The following is a 16,130-nucleotide window of genomic DNA, read 5'->3' as shown; positions in this document are numbered from 1 at the left end:
CCCCCACAAAATGATGAATCCCCCCTTTTTTATTATTATAATTTTTTAATTCTTATTATTTAAAAACAAATGTATTATGGAGTGTTATCTGTAGAGTGACCAAGATTAATGTAAACCACAATTAATGGACCCACCCCTACAAATAATGTGTATTATGGAAGTCCACATACATCGGTGTGTTTGTCCTGGCTGGAGGACTGATGCTGCGTATTGGTCGTGCTGAGCGCTGGGACAATCCACGAAGTAGATTCCCTGACCACTGAAAGATACACAGTGAACACACATTATTATCCACATGGTTCAATGTGACCGAGTTAATAATAATCATATGAAGCACACATGTAATAATAAGTAATGATGTAATTCTGGGAAGCGACGTCATAACATAACATCGCTTCCGCAGTTGTAGCTCAGACTGTGTATTTGAAATTTAACGTTATTTTGTCGTCTCCTTCTAGCTGTGGCTGAAACACCTTGAAACATTCCTTATTATTCACAAAAAAAACAAAACAATAACAATATTGTTAATATAAGAGATTATTTTACGAGCTTGTGTGACGTACTGATTTTACGAAACAAGTGTCAGCTCTCGCTTGGGAAATACAAAAACGCTGACACTGGTTTCGTAAAATCAGTACGACACACAAGCTCGTATAATAATCTCTATTTATTAATATTATCATCATCATTTTCATCATCATAATATGCACTGACAAATAACAATCACAAGCACAAACATATATGCTACCACTATCACTGTCACAAAAACCAACATCACTACCAATGACTCCCATTACAACCAACACCACTACATTCTCACCTTTATCACTATCAATACCACTAACCAGTACCACCCCTATCATCAACAACACTACCAACATTACCACTATTACCACTATCATCACTACCATCACAACCAGATACATTGCGACTATCTCCCCATCATGACTAGCAACACCACTAATACCCATACCACCCCTATCATCAACAATGTTACCATCACTACTATGCCACTTTCATCACCAACATTATATCCCCCTTTACCAATAGCAACATACACTAACACCAGTACTATCCCTAATGCCATCAACACCCCCATCAATGCCACTTTCATAACTACCACTATCTCCCCCAGGACCAATAGCAATATCACGAAGACCACATTCACTACCAATGCCACTTTCATCACTACTACTATTTTAGCATCATCAATAGCAATATCACTAAAACCACCATCACTACCAATGCCACTTTCATCACTACCACCATCTCTCCCGGCATGAATAGCAAGATCACTAAAACCACCATCACTACCAATGCCACTTTCATCACTACCACCATCTCTCCCAGCATGAATAGCAAGATCACTAAAACCACCATCACTACCAATGCCTCTTTTATCAATTGTATTACTACCACTATCTCCCTAGCAACACTATTAACATCAGTTCAGTACCACACCTATTATCACAATCACCACCATCACTACCAGTGCCACCAACATCGATACCATTACAATGAGCACCACCACAATCTCCCCATCAACACTAGCAACACGACTAACACCATTACCACTCTAATCATTACAAACACAACCAGGGAATTATGCAGTATTTGTTGGTCAGGATCCAATGTCTGATGGCATTGGGATGGGGTTTCTTTAGGCCACAGAATGATGTATTGCTGCATTATTAAATTAATTTATCAGAACACGCATAATTTTTTTTTAAATCAAATCAAATTCAGAATTTTCAGTTTCACTTGCTTTTGGTAATGGGCCTTTGTTTTGAACTGCAGAATGCCTGGGGAAAATCCTGACTATCCACCAATGCCACTTTTTATCACTGCCATTACAACGAGCACCACCACTATATTCCCATGACCACTACCACCTCTATACCGCTAGCTACACCACTAACACCAGTATCAACCATCACAAGCTGCATTGCTTACCGGGTCTCTGTTGACGACCATTTCGTGACTAACAGAATCAATCATTGAAACGAGCATGTCCATTTTTATATCAGTTTTCCCCTCTTTATCAACAGGTGTCCTGAAACAATAAAGGAAATCATGCAAGTCTGATGACACTCTAGCGTAAGCAAAAACACAGGCTACTGGGAATCAAACACTAATGGATATTAACTCTGAAACTGTTATAAGGTTGTTCATTTGAAACAAAATGCCAAAGCATATTAACTTTGAAATGTTATATTCTTCATTTGAAACAAGATGCCAAATGCATTTTGACTATGAAATGTTATACAGTTCATTTGAAACAAGATGCCAAATGCATGTTAACTATGAAATGTTATACAGTTCATCTGAAACAAGATGCCAAATGCATGTTAACTATGAAATGTTATACAGTTCATCTGCAACAAGATGCCAAATGCATGTTAACTATGAAATGTTATACAGTTCATCTGCAACAAGATGCCAAATGCATGTTAACTATGAAATGTTATACAGTTCATCTGAAACAAGATGCCAAATGCATGTTAACTATGAAATGTTATACAGTTCATTTGAAACAAGATGCCAAATATATTATTATTAACTTTGAAATACTATATTGTTCACTTTTAACAAGCCCAAATGTATATTAAAGGGACATTCTTGAGTTTGCTACATTGTAAGATGTTTCCGACCAATAAAATATTTCTATGATTAAACTTACATATTAAATAAATTTTCTTGTTTAGAATATTAGTGTCTGTATATTCAATGTGTTTCTGGTCGTCTTAATATTTGTACGAAGCCCAAACTGGATTTTGTCTTCAAATAATTCCGTACATACGAAAAAATATATTTTAGGAAATTAAATTAAATTTAACCTAGTACAAATATTAGAACAATCAGAAACACGTTTAATATACAGCCACTAATATTTTATGCAGAAAAATGTATTTGATATGTAATTACAATCGTAAAAAAGTCTTTGTTAGTCGATAACATCTTAAAACTTGTAGCAAACTCAGGAATGTCCCTGTAATTCTCAAAATGTTATACTGTTGTTAATTTGAAACAAGATGTCAAATGCATATTAACTCTTGAATGGTATTTATTTATTTATTTCAACTTATTTTCGTGCTCATATTCAATTAAGGTTCAAGCACGCTGTCCTGGGCACACACCTCAGCTATCTAGTTTGTTTGTCGGCGAGTTAGTTGTTAGTTGGTTAGTGAGAGAAAAGAGGATGTAGTGGCCTTACATCTACCCACTGAGCCCTTCAGAACTCGCTCTTGGTTGGAGTCAGTACCGGACTGTGAACCCTGTACCTACCAGCCTGTAGTCCGACAGCTTAACCACTGCGCCACTGAGGCCGGTTCTTAAATGTTCCACTGGTTACTCACTTGCTACTTTGCAGCTGTCTGCCCAAACGGTTTGGGTCCTCACTCTGTCTGGACAGTCGCCTGGACCTGTCGCAACTGTTCTTTTCTCTGTAATGTGGAGCAGACTTTGACTTTCTCAAAGATTTAGATGAGTGTGTTTTCCGAGAGGCAGACCGGTTCCCAGCACCGAGTGGATAAAGTATTTCTGTCGTCCGATAGAATTCTTCCAAACTTTGCTCATGGAGTGGTTTCCCTTGTTCTGGTATGTCTTTAGTTTCTTTCAATACAAAAATTGAAACAGGTTTAGAAACGTAAACGAATGTATTGTGTTGAATCAACTAGCTAATTTGCAATCTAAACATACACTAATATATAGTAAATATTAGTATTTAAAACACACGTCTTGGCGCAATGGCTGAATAGGACATTTAATCCCTGCTAACAGTTAGTCCAAAGCAAGGTGGGTGATTGAGGGGTCTCCCTAGTGCATATTTTAACGTGGCATGCTCTTAGAAGTGTGAGAAAAGTTTGAATTTATTAGAATGGTTCAATATGCCACACTAGCACAGCAGGGAGCCAACCTGGTTTTGGAGTTGGATAACACTACAACAAATACAGAAAAAGAACAAGTAATTAAGTGCTGGGTTTTTTATTGGATTCTTGCATGGGTGCTTGAATGCTGGTGTGACACATCACCAACCTTGAAATTTTCAAAGTGCACTAAAAATAAGCCCTAATATAGCAAATATTCAATTCCCTATCTACAATGGAATATAATATATTTCAAGTCAAATATGACAATTTGTCAAATGACAGGTTGAACCGTGAAAGTAAAATAAAATGACTGGTCTTATTGCCACTGTGACAATAATCCTTTTATGCTCTTGAAATTTTAAATAAAAACTCACCAACTGGCCTCTGCAAATTCCTGGATTCAGATCCAGATTTGGCCATCTCCATATATTTGTTTGAGTTACAACCCTTACATAAAACAACACTGATCTGAACTGGATGTGACAACCGATCTTCGCAGACAGAAACACCTCAAAATCAAAATCAAAATCAAATAATTATTCCATTTCATCACATATGTAAGAATGATTCTTACATGATTCTGTGTATGCCCCAAATATAAATGAACACTAGTAGGAGGGGCTATAACCAAACTTTTTGCTACCGGACTAGTATTACAAAAATAGAAAACAACTATAGACCCTAGAAACCTTTCCTTTTTTTCTGTTATAACTGACTATTTACTTCTAACTAAAGAGTGTATCTTCCATGACTTTTGAGTTGCTACATTGTAATTGCATAAAGGTTTGTGGAAAATAATCTGTATTAACAATGTTACTAATTATACTTAAGCCACGTGAATATAAAGCAAATGTAAATGTGGCAATTATTTTTCATGGAATAAACTGGAATTTTTTTTTTTTAAATTAAAGAAAAGACACAAAACCCCCCAACTAAGAATGAATCTGAATGGATCTCCACTAAAATCTGAAATGCTAATATCTGCATTTACCACCTGTAGCTTTTCCAAGTCAAAATATGTCACATGCTAAGAGTGTGTCAGTCCTTGGTTTTTGAAAATTATAGGCGAGTAGAAAATCGCACACCTCAATATGCTATGGTGAGTGAAAAACCACTCTCCAAAATAAATAAAATAGGCAGTGTAGCTCCGACTGGATTTTGACTGGTACGTCTACAAAATTGTCTATTAAACCAGTATTTCCCGATTTGTTCAACAAAGAGAAATACCAATTTAATGACTGCATGGAAGCCACTGCCATGTTTTTAAATGTTATTGTTTTAATAAAAGGACCTTCCTATTAGCTATGAAAACTGTTGATTTTTGTAAACAGTGGAAATAAATATACCCATCTATTTTACATGTGCCATTTGTTCAGTGTAACGTGCACTGTTTTTCACATTCATTAGATTGAAATTACGTGCGCTGTACGAGCGCGATCACACCTGCGCACCTTAAAAAGTGTTTTGCATTCATACACATACATTTGTTTATCCACATTCTACTAGATGCTGGGAAACAAATGGCGACATTGATGTTAATTGGAATAATTATACTAGCTGGTTAATAATTCGACAATGCATGTGCACAATTAAGAAATACATTTTCAAAAAGAGTAAATAAAATCATGTGTCAATGACCGATATTTTAAAAACTAGCGCCAGATATTATGTTGGCAACCTTGGTTGGAGTTATCTCCCTAGGTGTTTTGGGTGAAAGTAATCGCCCTTGTTTTTCACTCTTCCTTCTCCTTTTGTATTTGTCAAGTAAAGTTGTGTTTTACTTTCTAAGTTTGTGTTTCCGATCAGTAACTATTAGGGTGGCAACTTTTCTCTTAACTGGCGTGGTGGCAGCAGGTATCGAAACCACGCGTCTGAACACAAGCAGACTTTCTCGTAAGCTGTCCTGTATAGTTTTACTACGTCACGTAGCTGATCGGTTCGACGTTTAGCTCGCCTGTAACACACATTCTTTCATCGTAGTTCTACAACACCAACACACCATGGCACAGACACACCGCGCTCCAAAACAATGGTCTCTAACAAAAGTAGAAACAGTAAATTCATTCGAAAACTGGCGTCAAAATATAGTGTACACGTTGTCACTCGATCCCAACTTCAGCCGTTTCCTGGCCGATGGATATACGTGGGATAAGAAGTCCCGTGCAGAACCCACAAGAGGTTTCGCTGACGATGGTGAACATATCCCAGCAAGACAACGTCTTACAGCTCAACAAAAAAGCAACTACTTAGACTTGATGTTGGGACAAATTGCAAATTATTGCCCCATCATATCTCGCAACACCATAATCAAAACATCCACATCTCTGCCTTGCATCTGGCAGTCAATACGCCTACATTTTGGCTTCCAATCCACCGGGGGTCATTTTCTGGATTTTGATGAAATTCAACTACAGCCAGAGGAAAGACCGGAAGATCTCTTTCAGCGCCTAACTGCATTTGTAGAAGACAATCTACTCACACATGACAGTGGCATCAGTCACCATGGTGACCAGATTGCTGAAGATGAGGAAATGTCTCCATCTCTTGAGAACTTCATTGTTCTTCAGTGGCTGAGACTTATCAATAAAGACCTACCTAGACTTATCAAACAAAGGTATGGCACAGAACTTAGATCAAGAACTTTAGCATCAATTAAGCCAGAAATATCACAAGCTTTGCCGTCATTAATCGATGAATTACGCACATCTGAAGATGCAAAGGTCATGCGCTCTTCAGCATGGCGGTCGCAACAAATACCCAGACACCAACAGGCTAAGCATTTTACCTCTCGGATGCCATCCAAAGTATGCCCCATATGCAAAGCAGCAGACTGTTCCTATGATCATTTCCTGAGCCGGTGCAAACACCTTCCTGAAAGTGATCGCAAATTCCTTCTAAAAGCTCGACAAATAATCAATATAGCTGACAACCAGGACTCTGCAGACACTGATGACGACGAACAAAATGAATCGCCATCTGAATCTCACCAGTCTTCTAGTGCTTCTACACTGAGAGTACAGATCAGACAGTCACCCTACATAAATGTGTTTTACAAACATAACAATGTTCGAGTAACTCTTGACACCGGCGCCACTGGAAACATGGTCAGGTTATCAACTGCACAAGCATTGGGATTTCACATCAAGAAAACATCACAATCAGCTCATCAAGCAGATGGCTCATCTCCCTTGCATGTGATTGGAGAAACTACTGCCACTTTCTCTCGGGGAGATAAGGAATTCCATTTTGAAGGCTTGATCGTGGAACAACTAGACGTAGACATACTTGCTGGCGACACCATTTATGGAAAGTAACGACATCGGCATTCGACCTGCAAGGCGTCAGATAAGTCTTAAAGATGGTACACTTGTTCACTATGGCTCTACATCCGAAACAAAGGATCAACACACCATTCGCCGAGCTTGTGTACTCAGAGCACTACCCACTACTACCACAGTGTGGCCCGGTGACTATGTTGAAATACCAGTGCCTGATGACTATGCACTTCAAGATGATTTATATGCTGTAGAACCACGAACCGATAATATTCATGCTACACAAGCCAAAACATGGCCTCCACACAGTCTGCTCCAAAGTGTTTCGGGGAGAATTCGCATACCAAACACAACCGACAGTCCACAACTCCTGAGGAAAAATGAACATTTTTGCCAGATTCGACCAGTATTCATCCCAGAAGTTGACAATGTCAGTGACAAACCACATCTCCCCAGAACAAATATCAAATCACAGTCATATGGCAAGTTCTCAGACCAAATTCAAATAGACCCTCACCGTATTCTCGCTCCAGAAATCAGAAAGGAATTCAGTGCTCTAGTTCAGGAATATGATGATGTATTTGACCCTTCCATAGAATGCTATAATGGTGCCAGTGGTCCATTCCAAGCAGTAGTTAACATGGGTCCAGTACAACCTCCTCAGAGGAAGGGAAGAGTACCCCAGTACTCCAGAAAGCAACTCGGAGAACTTCAACAGATGTTCGACGACCTCGAGGACAAGGGAGTTTTCAAACGTCCTGAAGATGCAGGTATCAAGGTTGAGTACGTTAAACCTTCCTTCCTTGTCAGAAAGCCATCAGGCGGCCATCGCCTGGTCACATCATTCGGTGATGTTGGTCGTTACACCAAACCTCAGCCGTCCCTGTTACCCGATGTAGATTCAACATTGAGACAAATCGGTCAATGGAAATATATTATTACCACTGATCTGTCCAGCGCTTTCTATCAAATACCACTTGACAAGAATTCCATGAAGTATTGTGGCGTCGCTACTCCGTTTCGCGGTATCCGTGTATACACCCGATCGGCAATGGGTATGCCAGGTTCAGAAACTGCACTAGAGGAACTTATGTGTAGAGTTCTGGGAGATTTATTGACGGAAGGGGTTGTCACTAAACTCGCTGATGACTTGTATTGTGGCGGAAATACACCTGAAGAATTAATCAACACTTGGCGTCGGTTGTTGACAGCCCTTCGACACAACAACTTAAGACTGTCAGCACACAAAACAATAATCACTCCACAATCAACCACAATCTTAGGATGGAATTGGCAACAAGGCTGTATTCAGGCTAGTCCTCACCGCATCGCTACTTTAGCGTCGTGTTCGCCTCCCAACACAGTCTATGGTTTGCGCTCATTCATTGGTGCATACAAAATTCTCGCCCGCGTTATACCCGGCTGTTCGAAGATCCTTGCCCCTTTTGATGATATTGTCGCAGGTCGCCAGTCAAAAGATGAAATAGTTTGGAGCAATGACCTTCATGATGCCTTTTCTCATGCCGACAATGCTCTCGTCAAACAAAGCAATCGTTCTCCCAAATCCAAAAGACCAACTTTGGATTGTTACAGATGGAGCTGTTAAGGATCCAGGCATAGGAGCAACCTTGTATGTAACTCGCCACAATCAACCTCGCGTTGCAGGATTCTTCAGCGCAAAACTCAGACCACGTCAAGTCACATGGTTACCATGTGAAATTGAAGCGCTGTCGATTGCCGCTGCCACAAAACACTTCAGTCCTTATATCATCCAGTCCAGTCTGAAACCTATCATCCTCACTGACAACAAACCTTGCGTCCTTGCTTTTGAGAAGTTATGCCGTGGCGAATTTTCAGCAAGTCCTCGGGTTTCAACTTTTCTATCTACAGTCAGCAGATTTCAAGCCTCCGTCCGTCATCTAGCTGGTAATGCAAATATCCCATCAGACTTTGCTAGCCGAAATGCTCCAGAGTGTCACAATGAATCGTGTCAAATATGTACTTTCATCCAAGAAACTGAAAATTCTCTGTGGTTCGACACATTCTCATAGATGACATACTATCAGGTAAGACTCGGATACCCTTCACCACAAGATCAACTTGGCACTCACTACAAGAAGAGTGCAAGGATTTACGGCGTACCCATTCTCACCTGATTCAAGGTACTCGCCCTTCGAAGAAGCTCACCAACATCAAAGATGTTAAACGTTACATCAATACGGTAACCATTGCCAAAGATGGTCTCCTCGTCGTAAAGCGAACTGATCCACTATTCCCCACACGAGAATGTATTGTTGTTCCCCGACAAGTTCTAGAAGGTCTCCTCAATGCTTTACATATTCAGTTGAATCACCCGTCAGCATTTCAACTAAAGAAGGTAGTTCAAAGATACTTCTTTGCGCTTGACATGGATCGTTCCATTGACTCTGTATCCAACAACTGCCATCAGTGTGCTGCTCTGCGCAAGACTCCATCTACCATTGTCGAACAAAGTTCAAGTAATCCACCTGAGACTGTAGGCAGTCTCTTTGCTGCGGATATACTCAAACGAGAACGCCAAGTCATCATAGTTGTGAGGGAATGTGTTACAGCCTTTACAGTCGCCTGTCTGATTGATAATGAACGTAGTGATGTCATCCGACAGGCATTGATTCGTTTGTGCATAGAATTACGCCCTCTTGATGGACCCCCAGCAGTCATCCGCACAGATCCTGCTCCAGGCTTTCTCGCGTTGGCAAATGACAGTTTCCTACACAAACACAGAATCACTCTTGAAATCGGTAGGGTCAAGAACATAAACAAAAACCCAGTTGCTGAAAGAGCAATACAAGAATTGGAAAATGAACTCCGTCATCAAGATCCTACTCGTGGTCCTGTTACTCCTACCGAGTTAGCCATAGCAGTCGCTAGTCTCAATTCCCGCATTCGAAACCGTGGCGTATCATCTCGTGAAATGTGGACTCAGAGAGACCAATTCACAAGCAGCCAATTACCCCTTTCTGACCAACAACTTATTACAGACCAATACTCCGCCAGATTATCAAACCACCCACACAGTGAATTATCCAAAACTCCTAAAGGAATCCAATCAACCATGCCTTCAGTACACATTGGAGATTTAGTGTATCTGTATTGTGACAGAAATAAGACCTGTGCACGTAATCGATATCTTGTTGTGAACATTGACGGGCCATGGTGCGACATCCGCAAATTTGTTGGATCACAACTTAGAAATAACTGTTATCGTGTTAAACATTCTGAGTGTTACCTAGTACCAAACAAGACATGTCCAATTCCACAGTGTACTTCCGGTGACACAGATAATGATGATGAAACACCCCCAGATCCTGATGTTGACACAAGTTATGATCTTCCTCCAATTCCAACTGAGATCGCCTCGCCTCTACCAGACATATCTTCACAATCACTGGACAACATCCTGGACACAACAACGGAGGACTCGCTACTCCCCTCCAGACCACGACGACGAATAAATCTACCAGGTCGATTTAAGGATTTTGTGTTGAACTAACATTCACCATGTTTTTGTTCTAGCCACGACATAGAAATATACTGTGTCAGTGTCATGAATCTGCATTTAACTATCGTTTACCATGTTTTATTCCAGACCCCAATGACAAGAACATCTACCGCGTCGATTTTGACGATTTTGTGTTTTGTTTTAATAGTAACCATACATTTATTATACTTACAGACAGTAAGTCCTAACCTTAACATTAACAGTACAAAAACAAAAAGAAGAAAAAAAGTGGTTACGCCAGATATTATGTTGGCAACCTTGGTTGGAGTTATCTCCCTAGGTGTTTTGGGTGAAAGTAATCGCCCTTGTTTTTCACTCTTCCTTCTCCTTTTGTATTTGTCAAGTAAAGTTGTGTTTTACTTTCTAAGTTTGTGTTTCCGATCAGTAACTATTAGGGTGGCAACTTTTCTCTTAACTGGCGTAGTGCCTTGACAATATCAGGTTATTTGTCATTCTGGTGCAGTTGTTGTACAATATATATTATTGCCTATCATTGTTGCTATTAAACCCAATTATGTTTAGATTATAAAGAAACAATATTTGAAATGAATTTTTCTGGTGATGCATTAGTACATCAGAAAATATAATTTAGAGTTATTCCCTAGTTTCAAATAAGAATTGTTCGAAATATTTGTGGATTTGTAGATTTATAACAGCCATAAATTGTACAAAATCATTTAGCATAGCAAAGCAATTTTATACCAAGTTGTGATTGTAATACATGTACAATAATGAATTCACACAAAACTTACAATTTGTTTTATAATTAAAAACAACACAAAACATTTACTTTAAAATACACAGAGATTATTTTCTAATATCCTTTTCAGGATTCATTAAAATATGTAATGACATATCATTTTATGTAGACATTACTTTTGCATTTTACTGAACGATAACATTAAGTTTTTTTAGCCGTCATCCAACCAGAATCAAGTAAATTGAGTAAAAACATTAAGTTTTAACAATATAAAAACAACAAATCAAAATAATTTCAAGACAATAAAAAATCTTAAAGTAATTCCTGATCAAAATCTATTCTGAGTAAAACCTAACTAGTGGGCAATTAGTTATCAAATAAAGAAACATAAAGTTTGTTTTGTTTCACGACACCACTAGAGCACATTGATTTTTTAATCACAGGCTATTGCATGCCAAATATTTTGTAATTTAGACATAAAGTCTTAAGAGAGGAAATCCACTACATTTTTACATTAGTAGCAAGGGAATTTTTATATGCACCATCCCATGGACAGGATAGTATATAGCCTTTGATATACCAGTTGTGGTGCACTGGCTGGAACGAGAAATAGCCCAATGGCTCCACAGATGGGGATCGATCCCAGACCGAACGCACATCAGGTGAGCACTTTACCACTGGGCTACGTCCCATCCCTATCGGATAAATAAGACAACAATGTGACATGTACTACTACTCACTCCTCGCTCCGACGTCCTGGGTCTGCAGTGGTGTATGCTTCACACTTGCTTCTATCACACCTTTCTGCGATTTCTTCTTTTTCACTACAAGACTTCTTGCAGCATTCTGCTGACCTAACATAAACATTCATACTAACACTTCTCTCATTCAGTTTAACATCCAAGAAAATATCAAATACTGGCATCTGATCAATTTGTATATATGGTACAGTTTTGTTTACATGCTTTCAAGATTCAGAATATGTAAATTTACACAAGATTATAATTATATGAATCATTTATACAATCTGTACAAGATAACTATATTCTGTCCCATTATTCTATAAAAATGTTTTTTTTAATAAATAATTTCAGTTTGGTTTGGCATAAAAAAAAAAAATTAAGTGTTTTGAAGTAACAAAAAACCAAAACCTTATTTTTGTTAGAAAACAATCAGCTTAGAAATTAATAAAAACAATCGGCTCAGAAATAAATAATTTGAAGTAAATTACATACTATGAAAAAGGCATTCCATGTGGGATGGACTATAGACAAATATATATATATATATATATATATATATGTGTGTGACCCACCATAGCCTGACATAAAACACGAAAACTGAGTTATTGCTACAATCACATTAATTTTTTAATTTCCAATGCATATGGGAACATATGCGTGAAGCTACCGGAAACGCATTTTCTGTTTTCTGCACTCTAATATATTTAAGAGAGCTGTTCAACAGTGTCGGGGATAGCTCTGGATCAACAGAAACTTTCGCCAAATTATTTATCAAACTTCAAAAACTGCAGAAATCCAGTTATTTTTTTAACAAAATATTCATTATTTTATGAAATTATTTCGCCAAATCAAAATAAAATTTGCAAATTGTTTTTAAAATTGGCGAATTTGGCGAGTGCCAGAACTAGCCACGGGTGTTATACTAACTTTGCTACAGTGCATCATTTTTATTCATATTATTCTGGATTTTGTGTTGTCTATGTGTGCAACCCAACTATAAAGAAAGGAAGGAAGGAAATGTTTTATTTAACGATGTACTCAACACATTTTATTTACAGTTATGTGGAGTCAGACATGTGGTTACGGATCACACAGATATTGATAAAGGAAACCTGCTGTCGCCACTTCATGGGCTACTCTTTTCGATTAGCAGCAGGGGATCTTTTATATGTACCATTCCACAGACAGGATAGTACACACCACAGCCTTTGTTACACCAGTTGTGGAGCACTGGCTAGAACGAGAAATAGCCTAATGGGTCCATCGATGGAGATCAATCCTAGACCGACCGTGCATCAAGCAAACACTTTACCACTTGGCTACATCCCACCCATCTATAAAGAAAGAGTCATCAAAGGGTGGTCTACCTGGTGACATCAGCCCTGGATCTTGTGCTGGGTCCAGAGTGAGGGCTGGGTTGGCGTGTGGGTTTACTATACTTGCAACAGAGTGGACCATCTTCCGGCCTCCTTTCCAGTCAAAATCAGACTAGAAATAAAATTGAAATATTGTGGACATACAAAAAGAGAGAAACAATGCCATTATGGTGCCCATATATATATATACAGTGAAACCTCTCAAAACCGAAATTCCCCCCCAAACCGGAAAATTTTAACGGTTCTTTTTTAAAAATTGATACAGAACTTAACCTCTCTAAACCAGATACCTCTTTTTACCAGACATTGTACTTGGTCCCGTGGGTGTCCGGTTTAGAGGGGTTTCACTGTATAAATATATATATATATATACTATTCATAATAAACAATTTGTAACATCTTAAATTTGTGCAACATATGATCAATAAGACTACACAGTACATACATGAGACCATACATCACCCCAGTAAGGCATGACTATCATTAGACATATCACCCTTCAAACACAATAAATGCAGAACTTAGCTTTACTTAACATATGTTTGTTTTCAAATATCCCTAGTGAAAGCAGAGGTGTATGTACATGTAGTATATTTAGAATACATATTATTTCTAAAATGGATTTTCTTGTTTCATCACTTTCATCAACAAAAACAAATAAAGATATCTCACTGACGTAACATGATAATTTAGAGAAACACAAATATACGATTTGACAAAAACTAATCCACTTCAAAACTGTCTGAACTTGAAAACTACAGCATGAATAATAGCAAAATTAAGTCTTTGTTTACAATATAGTACAAGTCTTATTCTTTTGGAAAACTACAAGTGTTTCTAAACAAAGACATGGGAGTCTTTAATGTATAAAACTAAAATACTTGGGCTGAAACTTTTCTAGTCTGGAAACCTGCGAGTATTTCTACTAATTATAGACAAATTGACAGAAGTTTCAAAAACTATAATTACTTGTACGACAGGTGTTGTTTTTACAGAGGATGCCTTATATTCACTTCCAAGCATCTGCGAATCCATTCTAGATGTGTCATCATCATCCACATCATCCTTAGCTGATTTGAATTCAATGTCAATTTCTGTATCAGAGAAATCTGATGGCATGTCATTGTCATTACTGGCATCATTCATGTCCTGTAAATATAACATATCAGATAAACTATAAACATAATATGTTAATTTGACACATATAAACATAATAATTTATATCAGTGTCATACAATAAACACAACATGTCATGAGTGGGATTATTCAAACACAACATGACATACTGGTGTGATTCTAGAAACACCAGACAACATTAGATTTTCATTTGTAAAGGGAACTGAGTGTGCAAAATGCTATGCTCCAGGTTATTTGAACAAACCACATTTCCACTCTAACATGAGGTTTTTCACTCTCCTGGTTTTTAAAAAATGAAGCCTGCAAATACTGGTATGAATCTATAATCACAATGTGGCATAATGGTGTTATTCTACAATATGACATACCAGTATTATTTTATACCTACAATATGAAATAGCAGTGATATCATACATATCAGGGCTAGAAATGAAAAAAAAAATCTACATGCACCAGGTGCATGCTGAAGAAAAAGTTACATGCACCATTAAAATTCTGCATGCACCAAAAAATAAGGTAAATTCTGTTAACAATGAGGAAAATATTTTAATTACCTTGATTAGAGTGTTGATTTTTTTTTATACGAAACTATTCCGTATTCAGAATTATTCGGCAATACCTATATGTATTTATTAACAGTACCGGAACGTTATACAACTGCGTTTATTACTGATTCTTGATCAAATTTGAAAATTTCACCCAACATAAACACCTTACAGAAATCTATAATAGGCCTATTACAAAAACGTACGAATAGTTGTGTTTTGTATTAAGCAAGTTATCAACTTTTTTAACTCAATAAGATCTGTTGGTATAATATAAATTAGCCTACGGAATTCAACAAGAAGTTGCGATTGAAATAATCACTGGCTGACTTCGAGTCAACTACGCGAGTAACACACCTGCACATTCGCAATCATCTGATCAAGTGCTCATATCTGAGGTCGAAAATGTTCAAGGCAGTTACGGTACTTTGTATTGATCACAGATCTGGCGGAGTTCAATTTGTCAGTGACGACAACTGTGTTATGCGTGGATACCCCAAAGTCGGTCTCGACTACCTTCCCTAATACCGTTCACGGATATAACCGAGATATTGCCGGCAATTTTCGCAAATATATTTCACGGAAATGACCGAACAACCATTGTTGTAAGTAGGATTATGGGATACGAAATGGATGCGCCCATAAGATAAAAGTTATTGTTTTCATGTGGCGAACAGATTACGAAATGCATACGCAAAATTCAACAACTTGAGTCTGAATCTGGTAGACAACAGGATACTAGTATCCGCAATACACAGTACTTGAAAAATATTAGCATGCACCGCGTGCACCCAGTTTTAAAAGTTACATGCACACGCAAAAATCAGCATGCACCGGTACATGTACTAACACTGCATTTCGAGCCCTGCATATATGATATAAAAAGTGTTATTCTTTATTTTCATAGGGATAAGCACAATCACAAGTTCTTATGGTGCATGTCT

General features: G+C 38.0%; 1 protein-coding gene across 2 annotated transcripts in view; it reads right to left on the bottom strand.

Moving 5' to 3' along the window:
• LOC121374330 overlaps window positions 1–16,130 on the bottom strand; it is a 90,893-nt gene that overhangs the window by 57,747 nt on the left and 17,016 nt on the right. For both annotated transcript variants that reach the window (XM_041501395.1, XM_041501396.1), the window contains exons 7-13: window positions 14,474–14,653; window positions 13,496–13,616; window positions 12,126–12,239; window positions 4,244–4,378; window positions 3,357–3,612; window positions 1,954–2,053; window positions 171–259 (exon numbers count right to left, since the gene is read on the bottom strand). In XM_041501395.1, the coding sequence (XP_041357329.1) occupies window positions 171–259; window positions 1,954–2,053; window positions 3,357–3,612; window positions 4,244–4,378; window positions 12,126–12,239; window positions 13,496–13,616; window positions 14,474–14,653 (995 nt within the window). The remainder of the gene's footprint in view (window positions 1–170; window positions 260–1,953; window positions 2,054–3,356; window positions 3,613–4,243; window positions 4,379–12,125; window positions 12,240–13,495; window positions 13,617–14,473; window positions 14,654–16,130) is intronic.

The sequence above is a fragment of the Gigantopelta aegis genome, chromosome 6 (genome assembly GCF_016097555.1).
Source record: "Gigantopelta aegis isolate Gae_Host chromosome 6, Gae_host_genome, whole genome shotgun sequence".
In the NCBI taxonomy this organism is placed as follows: Eukaryota; Metazoa; Mollusca; class Gastropoda; order Neomphalida; family Peltospiridae; genus Gigantopelta; species Gigantopelta aegis.
This window is presented reverse-complemented; position numbering and strand designations above follow the sequence as displayed.